The sequence below is a fragment of the Nothobranchius furzeri genome, chromosome 4 (assembly GCF_043380555.1).
Source record: "Nothobranchius furzeri strain GRZ-AD chromosome 4, NfurGRZ-RIMD1, whole genome shotgun sequence".
Lineage (NCBI taxonomy): Eukaryota > Metazoa > Chordata > Actinopteri > Cyprinodontiformes > Nothobranchiidae > Nothobranchius > Nothobranchius furzeri.
The window spans coordinates 64,540,655-64,559,466 of NC_091744.1; the positions used below are offsets into that span (position 1 = coordinate 64,540,655).

Below are 18,812 nucleotides of genomic sequence, written 5' to 3' on the forward strand. Positions count from 1 at the left end.
ACCCAACAATCACTGAGATCAATGTTAAATTTCTAGATTAAAGTTAAAAAAAAAATTTTGTGTTGCTTTAAGGCTCACAGTGTGTTGGGGAAGACTAAGCTAGCAAACCATGTTTTAGCCCAAAACCTGTAAAGATTGTATCACTCAAGAATGATTGGAATGGAGTAAATAAAAATAAAGAGCACAGTTATTTAGGAAATGATCTTTGTTAAGTAGGATTAATATAACCATAGTATGTTTTCCTGTTAACGTTTTATTTTCTTTATTTCTATGTCAGACATTTAAATGTGTTTTGCTCTGATTCATCAAATTCCACTATCACTGTTGAAACGAAGGCAAAAACCTCTTGAATGTGTGTTTATGTCTTTACCAGCAGGTCTAACACAAACACATGTCGTCCTGCTCAGCAATGAGGGGATGTCATTGCTCTCATGCTTCACAGCTGAGTGTTCTGTGTGCGGGGGACGAAGAGCATGGTGAGGCCGTGCTCATCCTCCACAGGCTGCTGAGACAGGTTGTTGGTCTGCCTGATGCTGTCCAGGGTACAGCCGTGGCGGGGACACACCGTGTAGCGGGACAAAAGGGTGATCAGGATGGCCTTCATCATCACCATGGCGATGTGTTTGCCCACGCAGGAACGAGGCCCGCAGCCAAAGGGCTGGAAGAAGCGACTGGGCACCTGCCAAACACAGGAAGTAGAGACTAAACTTGTGTTTGTTTTTCTTTTCCAAGTTGTTCCGCAGCGCTCCGCTCACTCACCGTGCTGTCAAAGTTCACCAGGCTGAACTCTTTGGGTTTGGGGAAGAAATCGTTCTTGTGCATAAGGCCGATGTTGAGGATGATGTTGGTTCCTTTTCTGATTTTAGTGCCTTCGATGTCGTCGTCCTCCAGAGCTCTCCTCATGGTGAAGTCAACCACAGGATGAAACCTCAAACACTCATTAATGAAACTCTCCATCACTTTCAGTCCATCATAGTCAAGGTTCTCCACTGATTTTCCCTCTGCAGATGAACAACCTGTCAGCTTGACACAATGTCCAGCTAAATCACCGCAGTGTGTTTAACATGTGCTCACTCATGGCAGTGTTCATCTCCTCCACAATCTGCAGCTCTACATCAGGGTACTGTTTGAGCAGCATCAGCATGAAGAAGAGGCTGATGGAGAGCGTGTCTGGAGCTGCGATCACCATCTCCAGTACGCACTGCCTGACATTATCTGCTGAGAGCTCTCCGTGGTTCTGAAAACGAGATAAACTCATCAATCCACAACCAGATAGGAGTTTCTCTGTGACACAGATAAAAGACACTGACCTGGGCGAATATGAGCTCTGTTGCAAAGTCAAGATCTTCATCCAGCTTTTCAGTTTCATTAATGAGTTTTCTTTTCGTTTCCAGCAGGCTCTCCATCACATCCTGCAGCTCCTGGCTGACAGTGCACAAAGCAACAGAGATGATGCTGAAGAAACCTAAATGTTGGGTTTGTGTGATGTGTAGAGGTCCTTACGCTGCTCTCTTGTGTTTGTTGTACAGCCACCCAATCTTGAAGAATATATCCGGTTTTATCAGTACTGTTTGCCAGGTCTCAAAGTAGTCATTGATTTTCATAAGCAGCTCTTTTTCTGAGTCATATGAAACAAAAAAGAAGAATCAGGAGCAGCAGGCTTTAGTGTAAGAATGCTTTTAGATGTATCTTCTGTCAGAAACTAAAGCATGTGCTGAAAATGTGCAGCAGACCATTCAGGGGCACCCTGAGGAACAGCCTGTTGGAGATGTCCACCACTATGGCTCTCAGGAGACTCAGGGCATCCACGTGTCCTGAGGGGTCAGTCACATCATGCAGGTTGTCCAAGTGTTTGTCTGTGGAGCTCACACAGATTCCCACAGTCCTCCGCAGGCCAGGGCCAGTCAGAGCTGGGACATGAAATGGTGCAGGAGTTTAGTAAAATGGTGTGAAACTCTGATTTAATTGTGCATTATTTTTTTACCTTTGGAAAAGTATGTCCTTGATTTTTTCCAAAGTGGGATGTCACTGTTGAAAATGATACCTCTCCCCTCCATCCCAACACACTCTAGTCCCCTTTTGCTCCCAAATCTGGACGTGTACAGAGCACTTTTCAACACATGGTACACAGCAGTAGACCTGCAATCCAAAACAAACCTTCACTGATCCAGCCACTGATTTATTTGGTTAAATGAAGCTTCTGAATGTTTTACTTTAATAGATGTACCTGCTCAAAATGAGGGTCTCCTCTCCATTAATCCAAACCCGAACAATGCTTCCGTATTTGTTGTTGTAGTAATTGCATGCCGTTCCGATCCCGGTCCACAGGAATCTGGCGTAGGAGAGAAGTGGACCGAGTCCAACCAGGAAAGAAGGACCTGAGGAGAAGTTTGTAAAACTTAACACTTAGTTTTTTGTCTGGGGACTCCATGATGAGCATCAAAACTGTTTATTTTATTTATTTATTTTTTAATGTTTTGTTTTAAATCTGAATACTAGGATAAATAATAATGCTGAGTCAGCATTCACATTTTTCTTTTTTGGAAGAAATTTCTTTTTGGGTCTGTGAAATTTGAACCAATTGTGACTTCATACTTTGTAAATCATTTATATTAATTTCAGGTTTCCACATGTTTTTAAATTCCTAAAAACTTAGTGCTCTGTGCAAGTCACCTACTTCTGTATAGGGTTATCATTAACATCTTTAATCAGATCCCAAGACTTGTGGTTTTTACCATGAGACTCCGCCTCTGTTTCCCACAAAACCACAATTTAGCTTAATGAAATTTCAGGAACAACTCTCAGATTTGGAGGTCAGCGTTAGAGGGATGGATCAACCCAGTTATCTAATTCATAGTCTAGTCAAAATAAAGTCGCCACCTGGATTTAACAAAGCAAATAGGTAAGAACCTCCTATTGGATAATTACTGATGGGCGATTATCTTTCAACTGGTAACAAATTATTTAACCCCAACTGGTGCAATGAGTTGCTTCACATTTCTTAAACAACCATGTGGAAAGACACATCTGGTGGTCGTGGAAAAAATGTTAGTGTGTTTGAGAAGGGTCAGATCATTGGCATCAAGAAGAGAAAACATCTAAGGAGATGCAGAAACAACTACAACTGGGTTAAAACTGTCCAACTCATTATTAAAACTGGTCTGATGAGTCCAGATGGACCCTGTTACAGAGTGATGGTGCATCAGGGTAAGAAGAGAGACAGATGAAGTGATGCACCCATCATGCCTAGTGTACAAGCCTGTGGGGGCAGTGCTATGAGCTGGGGTTGCTGCAGTGGGTCAGGTCTAGGTTCAGAAACAGGATGTGCTCCAAGAGTGAGGTCAGCTGACTACCTGAATATACTGAATGACCAGGTTATTCCATCTTCCCTGATGGTACGGGCATATTCCAAGATGGCAATGCCAGGATTTGTCAGGCTCAAATAGTGAAAGAGTGGTTCAGGGAGAATGAGATGTAATTTTCACACCTGGATTGGTCACCACAGAGCCCAGACCTTAACCCCGTTGAGAGTCTTTGGGATGTACTGGAGAAGGCTTTGTGCAGCAATCAGACTACCATCATCAATGCAAGATCTTGGTGAAACATTAATGCAACACTGGATGTAAACAAATCTTGTGACATTGCAGAAGCTCATGGAAACAATCGCCACAACAAATGTGTGCTGTAACCAACGCTACAGGTGGTCTAACAAAAAATTAGTGTGTGACCTTTATTTCTGGTGGCAAATTTCTTTTTGTATGGCAGTGCATACATAAACAGATTATTGTCCTGTATTTGTCACAATGTGCTAAAAGAAATACACTTTAGACGCTCCTCCAAGTGCAGGTGTTTCTCTTCTTCCTCATAATTGCCTTTGGGACTTTTAGGGCTTCAGCTTCACTATTCTTTCCCCCCCCCCCCCCCCCCCCCCAACACTCATACAGCTTTTCTTTTTTTGTTTTTGGAGAAAATTTGATTTTTGTATTGGTCATTTTGCATCAAAAGGTACTAAAGTGAACAAATGAACACATTTAAAATAAAAACATGGTCAAATAGAGCTTCTTACATCCTGTTTTTCCTTTTGTAAGAGGATGTTGGCTTTTTACTGTACCTGGTATGTGGGAGTGGTGAGCTTGGCTCCAGGCGTTGATGAACAGGAACAAAAACAGCAGCAGAACCAGGAGGAGGGTGACTTCAGACAGACAATAAACCACCATGTGGTCAGTGGTGAACATCGCTGGTATTGTCATCACTTTTGTTTCTCCAGCTGGGCAAATGCATCAGCAGGAAGCTGGCAGAAAAGGTGACAATCTTCTTTATTGAGCAACCAGAACAATCTGTGGAGCTTCTGTTTACTCTTCTCAAATCCTTCTGGAAGTCTGTACTGAAGGCACATTAAAACTATAACACACCCACGTTGAGCATTTTTTAAAAGTGAAATAGCACCCTCCACATTTTACTCCTCCATTCATCTCTCTGTTGTACCCAGGGAGGTCTAGACTTGTCCAATTTACTCAGAAAGCTGCCTTGAAGCTCAGCCAAAAACCATCAAAGTCACCTTTTCTTTCATCTCTGTCTCTTGTTTTCTAATTGGCTAATGTCATATCAGACTCTGCGTCTTAAAACATCAGCAGATTTGTGGAGCATTCGCTGAAATCTGCATTAAAAAAATGGTATAGCTGGAAAGTTTTTCTGTTTTTGGGTTCAGTAGGGATTCTGCTTTGCAGTGAAATTATAGCAAATCTTCTCAGCTTTAAAATTAAAATCCACAATTGTTCTTAATTCTTTGAGAAATAGGAGAAAATGTGTCAGTTTTATTTGGGTAACGGCAGTGAAGATCAGATATAATAAATACAACAATCAGTGAAAATACTTGGATTTTAAAAATTTAAGTAATAATTTACTTTTTAGTTTGTTATATTTTCATTTTAAACAAAGATAGAGATTGAAAAATGTGCAATAAAAGGTGATGAGTAGACAAATATAACTGAGAAAATGTAATACATTTTTCAAAAATATAAAATATTTGTGAATAAAGTGCATTAGTTTATTTTTATAGTGCAAATTTAAAGTTAAAGTCACAGAAAATGCAAACAGTCTCATAACTTGTAAATAAATGATCACATTAGCAGAAAATAATGGTGTTTAAATTATCCATCCAAAAATTTGTTATCATACAAATAAATGAATGCTTCTCACCTCTATGTCTGTTTCCTGCTGCTGACAAGTGAAAGTGGAGTTTGAAGAGAGGCAGAACTCCCTTCTCTGGTTTTAATGCTGCTCTACATTCCTCTACTAAATAAATCACAGTGGAACAAGTGTTTATAAATCCTTGGTTGGTCCTTCACTTCCCCTGGTTGCTTGGAAACTTTACCACTTTTAGGTTTCAAGGACTATTACAAGGCAGACCAGCAAACAGGCCAGAGAGTCCATGTCTAAACCACAAATTAGCTTCAAAACAACAAAAATACGATTGTTTTTATTCTGAGGACCGAAGAAAGGAGCGATATTTCCTTGGTTATTTTTTTTCTTTCTTACTACACATTTTGTTCCATTGTACAAAAAGAAACCCTACGATCCAATTCTTCAACCGAGGAGGCTTTCAAGGGGAACTTAATTAGCTAGGTCAGGCTGACCCGTGTCAAAGGAAGCAGGGACTCGCTCAGCAATTCAGCAGGAAAACAAAGAAAAGAATAGGATTTTTTTAAAACTAAGCAGAAACTTTGAAATGTATGTGTAAGATTTTATTGTAAACTTCAGAGATTTCTGTGTTTGGTAGATTTTGAGCTCATAATGAGCCGTCTTTCGGAGCATAGCTGCCAGACTGACAAATCTAAAGATATTGGCTTCAAGTTTTGTTCCTAATGAGTTGGCTCCAGCACCAAGTGGGCTTGAAAACTTAATTTTCTCTAACAACAACACACGGAAGTTATAAAACATGTTATTGCTTGTGCATCTGTTTGGAAAACTCTTTTGCTCTGTTATCATGACTAAAAATAGAAATTGTTCATTAAAACATGTTTAATCAGTCTAGTGTGTGCTGTGGATTTTACTTGGTGTGACAGACAAAAGTCACAAAACGCTGCAAAACAGTCCCCATAGAAAACAACAGGTGAAAACCCCGCCCTCTTTAGTGCTTGTTGCCTGAGTCTGACCAAAATCTCTTTATGGGGATTTAGTGCAGAAACTGTTATAAACATGTTTTGTATTGACCAAAGAGCTATTACAACTTATTGAATCAATGCATTTGCAGTGGTCTCTAGTAGGAATGAATGCCTTACAAATCGTACCCAGTAGAATAAATCATCGCTGCACCATTTCCAATCGAGCCACATCACAGCTGAGCTTCAGACATCAGGTTCTGCAATCTTATTTCCTGATATTTGGACATCTCGCCTCTGACTGAATAACATCAACGCGACTCTACCACTGACAACACATAACTATGGAGCCCCTCTGATGACATGGTCCAAAAAATAAATAAACTGTGGCCACGAAATACTATTTTGAGGCCACGAAATAGCTATAACGTGTCCGTAGAAGCTTATTATTTAGTCTGCAAAATGTAACAGATGTACTACGTACCATGGTGATCCTAATGAGACACTAACAACAGCTTTAACATTTCTTGTTCTTGGGTCTCTTTGCATGTTTTACACATTATAAAAAGGGATTTTGTCCTATCTTAGATTAATACTGATGTTGAATTTTGAGAAGTTACTGTGCTGGCACACTAAGAAATGCTTTAGTTCTTTATATTTAAATGCCTGAACAAATAAATGTAAGAAAAAGCTTTAGTAAAAAGAATAGTTTGACACACACACATGTACTTCCACACATCATTTACCAAAAGACCTATAAAAGCTCTTTTGTAGACTCAGACAGTGTGTCCTTTGTTCTTGTCTTATTTATTCCTCTTCTAAAGAGTTTTGAGTGGGATGGACTGCACATAATGTTGAAGGGGAGAGTGGTAGAATAATGAGGTGTCGCTCTGTCTACAGGATATGTCATACTTGAAATATGTCTGCTAGCTGCTTCTAAATCAGGCAGGGCTACAGATTTTAACTGCTTTCCAGATGAATGTTGCGCAATGCATCATGTGTTTCCTCCTGTAGGCGCTCAGACACATTATGACATGTTTACTCCTCTGCAGCAGCTCCAGTGTGGTTTCCCTGTGACGTACCATCTCCTGTCAGGTTTTTAGTTACATGCTTCTGGATTTCAGAGCTCAGATCACTTTACGGCCAAGGAACGGGGAACAGAGCAAGCATGAAGGAAAGGACCGAAAGCCTCCCCAAGTGGAAACTGTTGCTGGTGGCTACGTGTGTGCTGCTGCCGCTGCTTCTGAGCTCGGCGGGTTTTGTGTTTCTGCTCATCCAACACAAAGATCTGGTGCAGGAGCTGGTCAGGCTGGAGTCCCAGATGCAGGAGTTGTCACTGAGCTGCAGGCTGCAAACAACCATCCTGCCAGACGAACTGAGACATGCCGGAGAGCTGAGGGGACCACGCCGCAGGAGACGCAACCAGGATGGAGAGGTGACACAGAGCCAAGAGCAGAACCACCTGATGCTGATGACGTACTCTCTGTTTCCAGTAAGATACAACACTGTTTACATGTGGATTATTGTAGTAAGCCTTCAGATAACTGCTCAGAGGTGGGTGTTTTAATCTTTTTTATTTGTGACTGGAGCATTCCCTGTTTTCCAATTTGGGATTCAACACTTATGCATGTCATTCAAAGAATGCTGGCGTCTGCTGCAGCGATTAAGGGAGGTCAGCGTTCGAGTATTTCCTGAGTAGTAATGTGGGCCTGCTGCTTGTTCCTCCCTCAGTCCTAAAGAAATAGAAATAAAAAAAAAACTGGCAACTCTTCAGAGATTGTGGTTTCAGAGGGAGTTCAAGTGCCAGATTGATTTTATTGGCAAACCAAACAAAAATTATATTAAAAAAATCCAGTGAACATGAAAAACTAAACACCATAACATGCCCTAAATTGAACTTTTAGAACCACAAAACAAAGATGAATTGAAAATATTTAGTTTTCAAACATAGAAACATTTTGAAAATAAAAATGAAAAATATCATAACTGACTATAACAATTAATTATGTGTTTATTGTTTTAATTTTAATTATGGGCACTTTTTTATTTTAAAGTAAACTTTTGTGTTTAATCTAATTATTTTTTGCTTATTTTCAGATCAGAGCCTTTCAGGATCTGTGTAACAGCTCCAAAGGAATTTGTTTAATAGGTGCGTATAATAAACACCTCTCATTCCAGTATTGTTTTTTATTGTGACCAATTTCATGAAAAATAACACTTGTCCTGCTTTTCAGGTCCACCTGGACCCCCGGGTAAGAGAAACCTTCATCCAGTTTACTGCTAATCTTCCTTTTGTCCATCTCTAAATGAGCTCTTATGTGCATCAGGTTTACCCGGTAGACCAGGACCACCAGGAGAACCGGGTCCACAAGGAAAACGAGGAAAGAAAGGTCAGAGATGCTTTAGAGTCTCTATAAACCTAAAGACACCACAACAGATCTGACCAGAAGAATAAACCCAGAAGTCAGAGTTTCCATGTTTCAAACAGTCTGTCATTGTTCAGCCATGATTGCATAACACGACCGTCCCACTTGCCGTCTGCAGGACACTCTGCCACATCTCTGTTTACTTCCGCGTGGAGCAAATGTTGGGTGCAGCTGATTAACCTGAATTATCTTCTGTTTCCAGAAAATCAGCGTGTGACCAAAGTTTTCATCTCTTTCTCACGCACTCAAACCTCAAATGGTCTCGGTTTCACTTTGAATTCACTGTGAGATTTTTCATGTTCGGTCATGTTTTGACAGGTTCATGATCCGGCTATTATCTCAGGCTCGTCTTGTTTTTTGGTTGTTCAGATTTTCAGTTGGTGGTTTAATTTGCATTTGAAGAAGAAACCAGCTGGGATGGTTTGTAGACTTCCAATGAAATGGGACAACAGGATGGGATCAGTTGAAAATACATTTTCTTTATTAAAAAAACAACAAAATGGAATCTAAATTCTTTAGCAGCATATTTCACATTAGATAGGATTTAATTAGTCTGATGTGGAAAAACATTCTGAAACTCAAACTGTAGCTCGATGATAGTTTCAAGACTGCTGCAAAATTTTGATTGGCTGATAATATTAGATGTTTTTTAAATGAAGAATTAAAGTTTTAAGCAACAGCTCCACTGACTGACTTAATCTGGATGGAAGAATGTGTTGCAGTTAGGCCACTGATGACTGCCTGAAACAATAAAAGCACCTTTTTGTACTGTTTTCTTTGCATGTTGTGTAAATGAGCATTTTCTGCATGTATGAAGGTCTTCCTGGTCCTCCTGGTCCACCGTGTCCTGCCTGTTGTTCCACTGATGTGAGACACACGTCCATCAGAGAACAGATTCATCAAACCAACTTTTCTAAAGGTACCCACTTTGCCACAATCTACACTCAAGTCACCAGAATGACAAACACCTGGGTGATGCCTGGGGGGGGGGCTGGTGCCTATCTCCAGCGGTCAATGGGCAATCAGGCGGGGTACACCCTGGACAAAGTGCCAGTCCATCGCAGGGCAACACAGAGACACACAGGACAAACAATCAAGCACACACACACACACTCACACCTAAGGACAATGTAGACGGACCAATCAACCTAACGGTCATGTTTTTGGACTGTGGGAGGAAGCCGAAGTACCCGGAGAGAACCCACACATGCACAGGGAGAACATGCAAACTCCATGTAGAAAGATCCCAGGCAGGAAGCGAACCCAGGACCGTTTTGCTGCAAGGCAACAGCTCTAACCACTTCACCACCGCGCAGCCCTGTTTTTATTTACTGAAATACTTTTTTTTTCAAGCTTAATTTTAATTCCCTCAAATCTATTTAAACTCATTTCTCTTCCTGATCACTGGGACTCTTTCTGAAAACAAAAGCAGCTTTTTTACAGTGTTCACTTTATGAGTTGCTTCTGTTTAGTAGCTAATATAAGAACAAAACACCTTTTTCTATTCTAGACACAATAACAGCTGAAAACGTCAAATACACTCAGGACTTGAATGACTTGAAGAAACGTCTGAACATGAAAATGGAAACTGGTTTGTCTTTGCTGACATGGACAGAAACATTTAAATACATCACAACCATTCCCAAAAGATAGTAAACACAACTTGCTTTTATATTTTAGAGTCTGAATCACTTGAGCCGGGCTTTAGTCACGTCTCACTTAATCATACCAACAGTGAAGATGTCAGCAAGGACCTTACTGCTCCATCAGCGGGTAAGAAGAAAGGCCAGATGTTGACTCTGCAAAGTTCCTCACACAACTAATAAATAATCTTGTTTCGATAAAGCAACAGGAAACTCAGGCAGCAGCGGTGATGTTTTCAGTAGCAGCAGGAATGTTCCTGAAAGCACCATGACAGAAGGTAAGAAGGCACTGCTGGGATGTCTGTTGTATAATTAATCCTGAATCAAAATATTGATTTGATCATTTAATTTGAATCATGTTCTGTTGAAACTGTTTATCATCTTTAATGTTTCTACAGAGTTTCTACCACCTCACTCAGACCTCACGTGTGCTGCCTGGGTTCAAACCAATTTAGAAATGATAATTGGTGTCTTTCATAAAATATTTGGAGGTTAGTTCTGGGACTCTATTGCACAACTAGGTGGCTTTGTAATTAATTTAGTCAGAATTAAAATCACACCTTCAGATCATCTTTCATTTTTTACCAGCAATGCAGCCACTGAGTCCAGATCCGGATATCAGAGATGTCTTCGACTCAATGCTTCAGCATCTCAGACTCGGTATAAATTTAGCAAACCTTAAAGTGGCCTAAAAAACTCTGTTAAAAATATGGTTGTTACGTTTGATTTGAATGGTTAATGATTTATTTATTTCTGCAGAATCACCTTCATCTGGAGCTAAAAACTCCAGCAGCATCCTGAATGATACGGACTTGGAGAAATATCTGGACACAGAAACTGTCTCTGGTAAAAAAAACAACTTTAAAAGGAGGCAAAAAAAAAAAAAAAGAAATTATAACATGTGTGCATCATTATATGTCTTTAATGATACACCACTCAAAATAAATAAAGGAACACTTTTAAAACAAATCAGATCTCAAAACTCATGCGGTTATACAAGCTGGTGAGGAATGGATTGTGGTACTGCAAAGTTGTCATGGGTTCCCAAGTAAAGATACCTGCTGGCACAGAGGGTATGGGGGACGGGGGAGGGTCCCGTCATGGAGTGTGAGACAGCCAACAGTGCTGTCAAATGACAGCTTTATACAGTTTCACTACTATTTTGGTTCTGACTTTAAAGTCTATAAGCCCTCTAGTGGTCCCTTGTGGCTTGGGGGCCCTCAGCTATTACCTGCCCTGCCTGTCGGCAAGCATCTCCACAGTTCACACCTTGGGAAAATCTAGAGTCTATATCAGCCTGACGTGCATGTTTTTGTAACCCAGAGAAAGCCTGTGCATGCATGGTGAGAAGATGCAAACTCTACGCAGAAAGACGAGATTCGGTCCTGTGATCTCCTTTCTGCAAAGCAACAGTGCTACAAACAGCTCCACCATGCAGCCAATTTTAAATCAAAATCACCAAAAAATTAAACTCAAAACCTGATGCAACAGGTCCATCCAGTTTGCCAAAACGTTGTTGCAGCTACTCAAAATGGCCCTTTGTGGTTCGTATGCCCGCTTGCATGCATGCTTGCCACCCCTGGGGCAATCTCCTTGTGAGCTGATGGATGGTGTCCTCAAGTGTCCCCTCCCAGGACCTGACTAGGACATCACTGAACTCCTGGACATTCTGAGGTGCATTCTGGCAGCATCAAATATACCGAAACATGATGATCTAGAGATGTTCTAGTTGGTTTTGGTCAGGGTGGATGGAGACCGGTCAGCATGTTATGTAGAATGTAATTTCTTAATGAAAATTTGACCTTTTAATTTTTAAAACACTAAGAATTGAACGAATTCCCGTCTATCTTCCTGCCTGAATTGTTGTCATTATGTTTTCTTTTCTGCAGAGTTGAAATCATCACATCCAGATATCACTTGTGCTGCTTGGTTCGAAGACGTTTTACAAAATCTAAAAGAAGTTTTTCATAAATTCTTCACAGGTCAGTTTGGATTCTAATAACTGATTTACATTAAATTTAGATTATAACTCACCTGGCTTCACTTCACTCCCTAATCCAACAGAGTTACAGAGTTCAGGTCCTCACGCCAGGGACGTCTTCAACTCCACTGACTTACAGAAACTTTGGCTCTTTGAAGCTGGTACGCCACTTAGTGACTGACTCAAAATATTAACAAGTCAATTAGTTTCTACTTAAATCATCACTGTCATCACCTGCAGCTGAAAACTCCGGAAAACACATGAATGACACTGATGCTGGTAAAGCAAACACATCAAACTAGAAAAAGGTAAAACAGAAAAATAAATAAAATTTAAAATACCCCCCCCCCCCCCCCAATCAGGACAATTCCAGGAAGATGGCATCCATCACGCCTTTAATGACTCAGACACAGAAGATGTTACAGAAGGACCAATTAAATCATCACCAGGTTGGATTACGACTAATTCCAGATGTGAAATTTAAAACTGATTTAACTTTCAAGTCTCTATAGTAATGTGTAACATTTGATCTCACTCTATAGGTTTACTTGCTCCAGACCAAACCAGTGATGTCTTCAGTGACACCAGAGACAGTGAAACTAGCCTGAAAAGTGGTAAAAAAGATATCTCTGTATTTTTCATTAGTGTAAGCTTTTATAAAGGATACAAAAACATAGGGATGCTGCATAATAAACACAGGACCAATTTAAAACTTTTCTGTTATTGTTTTAAACATTTATACTCTAAGACAGGGGTGTCAACCTCAAATTCACACAGAGCTGAAATGAACATCTGGGACGAAGTCACGGGCCAAACTTAATATTTTTTGAAAAAGTAACAGCAAATTTGCATATTTTCTTAATCGCCATATATGCAATTTTGAACCTTTTAATTTGGAAACAAACTTATTTTTGCATTAACACTGAATGTGAAATAACCAAATTATACATGAGCAAGTCAATTTTAAATAAAACACATCAGTGGTATTCGCTACTTGTGGTATATTCAGCATTTTAAAAATCTATTCAGGATTTATGTTTTCTTGTTTATTCATTTTTCTTATTTTCTATTCTCCTTTTTTTCTCCTGTAATAAGTGTCATCGCTGTTTTAGCATCTAGTTTTCCCCACTGAGGAACAATAAAGGGATTTTCTATTCTATTCATCTGCAGCCTTTCCACTTCCTGTTTTACTGCAGGTTAAATCTTTTCTCACGGGCCAACAACAAAATAAATATATAATTTTATCTTAAATGAAAATGCAATTTCTCACCTATTAACTTTCATGTTTTGGAGCAGAAAAAGATTATAAAACCAAAATATTTAAAGCTCAGTTTGCTTCATCATGGGGCTGATCTGAGCTGAGGAGGAGACTCCTGTTGTTTTGTTCATCTTCATCATAATAATGACAACATTAGATGACAATAGGTGCTCACATGTCTGAGCAGCTTGACCACGTTGTTGTGTGTAGGGGAGGAAAAATAAAAACGACAGCAGCCACAGAGTCATGCTGATTTGAGCGTGTCACTGCTCGTTGGAGTTATATCAGCTCTGTCTGGAAGTTAGTTGGAAAACTTTCTCTTTCAGTCGTGAACACATTACTGAGCGGTTAAAATCTCCGTTTCTGGGCTTTAACGTTGGCAAACAGCTCAGTAAACTCGGCGCTGAGTGAGAGGAGTGTTTAATTTGTCGGAGCTGCAGACACAGGCAGCAGAAAAACACAAAGGAGGGGGCTCTTCGGCTAAGCGCTAACACCGCAAAGGATCATGGGAGTTGTAGTCTTTGCGGTAAAATCGGTCAGCGGGTCAGTTTTAATATATTTTTTATATTTATCTTGCGAGCCACATAAAAATGCTACGCAGGCCACATCTGGCCAGATGTTGCCCGCAGGCCTTGTGTCTGACACGTGCTCTAAGAGATGAGAAAATTATCCAAAAAATTACGTTATATTCACCGTTTTTAACTATAAGGAATGAAAAACAAATTATTTATAAAAATAAAGTGACATTTCAGCGTTAACAACAGTAATAGGTTAGAGTAAATTAGTCAGATATGATGGTTTTAGCTCCTCCTGTCTTGTTTTACAGAACCCCCAACACAACAATCAGCTGGGATCATCAGTGATGCTCTGAATGTTTTTGACTCTTATGATCATCTAGACACAACAAGAAAACCTGGTAATCCACGGAAATGTGGCGGAAACATAAACCTGCTGGTGCTGGGAATGGTTATGATGACGTTGACCTATTTTTATTTTTGTAGATCTAGAACTATTTCATGGAGACGAGAGCCGTGAACTGGAGGACCTTTTAGATTCTGAAGGTTTTGCAGAGTCAGGCACATCTTCACCAGGTAGAAACTCAGTCATCTCCCATGAAACTTCAGCCATGAAGATGCTTTAAATGTTTAAATCTTTTTTTCCTCACAGACACTAATGAAATAAAACCATTCAGCCATGATGGCATCAGACATGTGAATAACAGTGGAATAATAAGTGGTAAATTCATGTTGTGTGGTCGTTTATTCTGATGTTTACATTCATTTCCTGTTTAACCGAATGCTTTCCTTGTTTAGATCAAAACACCAGAGATGCTGCCGTCCTCCTCCCTAATTCATCCTCCTTTTCCTCTCGTTCTCACCTCCTCCCTAATTCATCTTCTTCCTCCCATTCCATCATTCTCCCTAATTCATCCTCCTCCTCCCCTTCTCTGCTCCTCCCCAATTCATCCTCATCCTCCCATTCCATCCTTCTTCCAAATTCATCCTCCTCTTCCTCCCCTTCTCTCCTCCTCCTTAATTCATCTTCATCCTCTGCTTCTCTCCTCCTCCCTAATTCATCTTATTCCTCCCATTCCATCATCCTCCCTAATTCATCCTCCTCCTCCTCCCCTTCTCTCCTCCTCCCCAATTCATCCTCATCCTCCCATTCCATCCTTCTTCCTAATTCATCCTCCTCCTCCTCCCATTCTCTCCTCCTCCCCAATTCATCCTCCTCCTCCAAGTCTCTCTTCCTCACTAACTCATCCTCCCGTTCTCTCCTCCTCCTTAATTCATCATCCCCTTCCTTGTCTCTTCCCCCCAATTCCTCATCCTTCTCCCCTTCTCTTCTCCTCCCTAAACCTTCCTCTTCCTCCCATCCTCTGCTCCTCCCCAAATCTCCATCTTTCTCCCATCCTCTCTTCCTCCCTAAATCTCCCACTCCCTCTTCCTCCCCTCTTCTCCTCCCCAGATCTTCCTCTCTCTCCCCATCTCTTCTCCTCCCTCATCCTTCATCTTCCTCCCCTTCTCTCCTCCCCTCTAATCCTTCCTCCTCCTCTTCCTCACCTCCTATCCTCCTCTCTAAATCTTCCTTTTCCTTCCCTCATCTCCTCCAACACAATCCCTCCTCTTCATCATCTCCCATCATCCTCCCTAAATCTTCCTCCCCTCCTCTCCTCCGACCCAATCCCTCCTCTCTCTCCCCCCCATCTCTCCCTGACATAAAAAACTCAGAAAATCACCTCAACAGAAGAAAGAAACCTGGTAAATTTTTAATTCTTTAAGTTAAATTAAACTTTGATTTAAGATTTTAGAAAACTTTACTGTACAGTGACTCGAAAACTGGAATAAAGCAAACGTAACAAAGTCAGAACAACATTTAAAAGTGTTAAAAATGCAGCTAAACAGAAGAAAGTTAAAAGTGAAGAATTCCTTCACATCAACCACCACCTTAATCTTAACTAAGATAAGGATAAACTCAGTCATATATTTAAAGACGTGTAGGATACAGCTGTTTACTACATGTTTTATATACTACAGCTGCACCATCTGCAGATGTGGAGCAAAGGAGGACCACTTCAAACAGCAATGGAAACTTTATTGACAAACCAGTGAGAAATGGTGAGAAGCTGTGTTCACCAGCTTTAAAATGTTGATTTAGATCAAGATCAGTGAGGACTTTTTCCTCCCAAACATAAAGCACTGATTATTTTTACATTAATATCAACTAACATTTATTTGACCTTTTCTACAGGCTCTTCAAATCATTTCAAGATCAATGGCGAGAAACACTTAAAGAGTGGGGAAAACATCTGGTTGAATTTAGATAAAAAATAGCCAATTTCTATCTGAATATCAGGACTGATCTCTGTAGCTTCATGTTTGCTGTTGCTCTTTTAGGTTGCCGTGTCAAAACCATTGCTTGCTCAGAGAAAATTTCCAATATGAAAGCAACTTTTGGAGCCTGGATGTCAGACGCATCTCGACAGAATGACAATCGATTCTGGCTGGCTGAACATTTCTCAGGTGATTTTGGCAACAGTAACCATTTCCTGCATTCAGCCAAGTTATTTCCTGATTTTCACACAGTAGCGTTCATTCCACCAGGTCGAGTTTTGCACGAGTTTCAGAACGTTTCAGCGTTTCTGGAGGGACAGAGCAACACTATAGACCCCGGGCTGTACTATCAGGGGTGTGGCCATGTTATTTATAAGGGATCTTTTTATTTCCACAATGGAGGAACAAACAGGCTAATAAAGTAAGTGTCACATTTTTTTTTTATAATTGTTGCATCTGGAATTGTTGCATAGACTTTTCACTGCACTTCTTATCAATATCTTTTGTTTATTTACAGGTTTTCCTTGAACTCAAGGAAAAAAAGCACAGTGGTAATACCACACAGCAAATATAATAACCTGACCTATCTCTTCCGCAACTCAAAGACATATTTTAAGTTTGCTGTGGATGAAAACGGACTGTGGGTCATCTTTGCCTCAAGCTTAGACGATAACACCATGGTTGCAGAGATCAACGCCAACTCCTTCTCTGTGAAGTCCATCATTAACACAGGCTACCCCACCGCCAAAGCAGGAAATGCTTTCATTGTGTGTGGCGTGCTGTATTTCACAGACGACATAGACAAAAAAGTGACTTACACCTTTGATTTAAAAGCAAAATCTTCTCTTGATGCAAGTTTTGATCTAAGACCAGCCAGTGGCACCTTGGCTATGCTGTCATACTATCCAAACACAAAGCTTTTGTACATGTGGAATGACAAAAGTGTGAGCACCTGCAAAATTAAATTCAAACACATTTAGAACCAAAAATTTAGATATCAAACAAAAATGAAATCATTCAATTTTCATACATATGTAGATGTGTGTGTGCGTGTGCTTTCCAATGACTTTGTCCTTTATTGTTTGTTTTGTTGCAATGATGTGTGACCCTAAGAGTGCTGAGTACTTTACTGACATAAGCATTGATTGATTTCGAAAGCATGACCAGATCTATTGTGCTGGTGGATAAAGACGTCACACAATCAAATCTCAGATTTTTAAGGTTCAAAGAGCTAATGAGCTGCTTTTATGTTTAGCAGAAAATGTAAATGAAAAAATTAAAGTTATATTTGGGTCAATTTGAAATGTTTTTCTGTGTAAAGGTTGTAAATAACGATCATATTACCACAGGCCTCTTTTGAGAATCAATGGTTTTTTCACGGGATTGATAGGCTAACCGCAAGTCAAAATGTAGATCTTATCAGAAGAAGAAGAAAGTATCATTTCTATAGTGCCTCTCAAGATAAAAATCACGAGGTGCTTATTTTTAACAGGATATAATCCCAGCTTCTTAAAAGATGTTCAATCGATATTCACAGAATGTCCTGCATACGTTTATAAATATTTTCACTTTTGTTCAATATCACATTACAGTTATTTATATTGAGTTCTCAGTTCAGTTCATTTACAAACATAAATAATCACCAAAAGTAGTAAAATGTAGCATTTATAATAAATCATCCAGGGTGTATTTCTTTAGACTGAAACTGAACTGATTGTGTACTATAAAAATAACAGACAATTTGCATTACACGGAAACTGATTAATCCATGTAGCCATGCACTGGGAGGTCATTTTGGTCAGAAAGGGCTCCAAATAATAATAATAAAAAAGCTTTTGGAATTTTTTAATAAAAGTGGAGATATCTAAATGGCTGCATCTTTTGTTACATTATAAGAGGCATTAAAATAGAGGTATTTTATTTGTGTGTATAATGTTCCTTTAATCTGAATGTTGAGAAAATTGTGAAACATTTTTTCTTTGCTTTTTCGAGAATTACAATAAACAAGGCTTTTTCAACAACATTTGTTTTGGGCCAGAATTTGTCACTAAAATGAAATGGGAAAACAGTTAATCCAATAATATTGTGATTACATAGTCTGGAAGTTTCATGCCCTCCATATTGAAGCAAAAAAGCAAGTTTGTTGTTTGTTTCTTTTTTCAATTATTGTGTTTGGCGGATCTATTTCACTCTGCTGAAAAATACTAATAAATCCAGCTATAAATAAATAAAACAAAATGTTCTGTTCTAAAGATGATTGTTGGAAAGTAATAATCTGGAATGGTTCATTTGAATACAATGATCCTAATTTAATTTCATTCTACGACTCTATTTCTTCTGAATTTTACTCCAAAAGTTTACCCAAATGTTACAATTGCACAGAAAAAAATACATTTATTTGTTGCGTAATTTTAAATGTGATGTAGGTTGCCACAGTTTAAAATATGTTAGTTAGATAAGTTATTATGATTAATATTTATAAAACACAAAAATGCGTTGTTTTATGGTGAATTTCACAACAGTCATGAAGTTGCTTTTAATACGAGATGTTTTTGAACGCATCAGCAGT

At 39.5% G+C, this 18,812-nt stretch overlaps 2 protein-coding genes across 3 annotated transcripts; one reads left to right on the forward strand and one right to left on the reverse strand.

Moving 5' to 3' along the window:
* Positions 1-210: 210 nt before the first annotated feature.
* On the reverse strand, positions 211-5,329 carry cyp19a1b (cytochrome P450, family 19, subfamily A, polypeptide 1b). The gene is made up of 10 exons (XM_015964243.3): positions 5,200-5,329; positions 4,112-4,291; positions 2,228-2,378; positions 1,985-2,139; positions 1,734-1,910; positions 1,504-1,618; positions 1,311-1,425; positions 1,075-1,237; positions 760-1,001; positions 211-679 (listed from the first exon to the last, which is right to left on the reverse strand). The coding sequence occupies exons 2-10, from the start codon at positions 4,248-4,250 to the stop codon at positions 437-439; spliced, it is 1,500 nt and encodes a 499-aa protein (XP_015819729.1). The 5' UTR covers positions 4,251-4,291; positions 5,200-5,329; the 3' UTR covers positions 211-436.
* Positions 5,330-7,076: 1,747 nt separating this feature from the next.
* LOC107388639 (serine-rich adhesin for platelets) lies at positions 7,077-17,540 on the forward strand. Of its 2 annotated transcripts, none has more exons than XM_015964244.3 (25): positions 7,077-7,593; positions 8,199-8,250; positions 8,336-8,353; positions 8,429-8,491; positions 9,345-9,446; positions 10,038-10,118; positions 10,208-10,300; positions 10,374-10,448; positions 10,569-10,661; positions 10,759-10,830; positions 10,930-11,016; positions 12,060-12,152; positions 12,235-12,312; positions 12,392-12,430; positions 12,514-12,600; positions 12,694-12,765; positions 14,236-14,325; positions 14,411-14,500; positions 14,577-14,645; positions 14,723-15,670; positions 15,947-16,027; positions 16,161-16,205; positions 16,307-16,432; positions 16,514-16,664; positions 16,761-17,540. In XM_015964244.3, exons 1-25 carry the CDS (start codon positions 7,270-7,272, stop codon positions 17,221-17,223), a joined length of 3,492 nt encoding a protein of 1,163 aa, XP_015819730.1. In that variant the 5' UTR covers positions 7,077-7,269; the 3' UTR covers positions 17,224-17,540. The 2 variants fall into 2 exon arrangements, with proteins under 2 accessions (XP_015819730.1, XP_070406448.1); XM_070550347.1 differs by having other exon boundaries at positions 10,380-10,448.
* Positions 17,541-18,812: the final 1,272 nt, after the last annotated feature.

Excerpts from the sequence above, each read along its gene's own strand:
- LOC107388639 (XM_015964244.3), top strand. The coding sequence starts at position 7,270 with ATGAAGGAAAGGACCGAAAGCCTCCCCAAGTGGAAACTGTTGCTGGTG. Across the intron at positions 10,449-10,568 it reads TGAAAGCACCATGACAGAAG|AGTTTCTACCACCTCACTCA; the intron begins GTAAGAAGGCAC and ends ATGTTTCTACAG. Across the intron at positions 16,433-16,513 it reads GCTGGCTGAACATTTCTCAG|GTCGAGTTTTGCACGAGTTT; the intron begins GTGATTTTGGCA and ends TCATTCCACCAG.
- cyp19a1b (XM_015964243.3), bottom strand. The coding sequence starts at position 4,250 with ATGACAATACCAGCGATGTTCACCACTGACCACATGGTGGTTTATTGT. Across the intron at positions 1,002-1,074 it reads GGAGATGAACACTGCCATGA|AGGGAAAATCAGTGGAGAAC; the intron begins GTGAGCACATGT and ends GTTCATCTGCAG. Across the intron at positions 680-759 it reads TGGTGAACTTTGACAGCACG|GTGCCCAGTCGCTTCTTCCA; the intron begins GTGAGTGAGCGG and ends TGTGTTTGGCAG.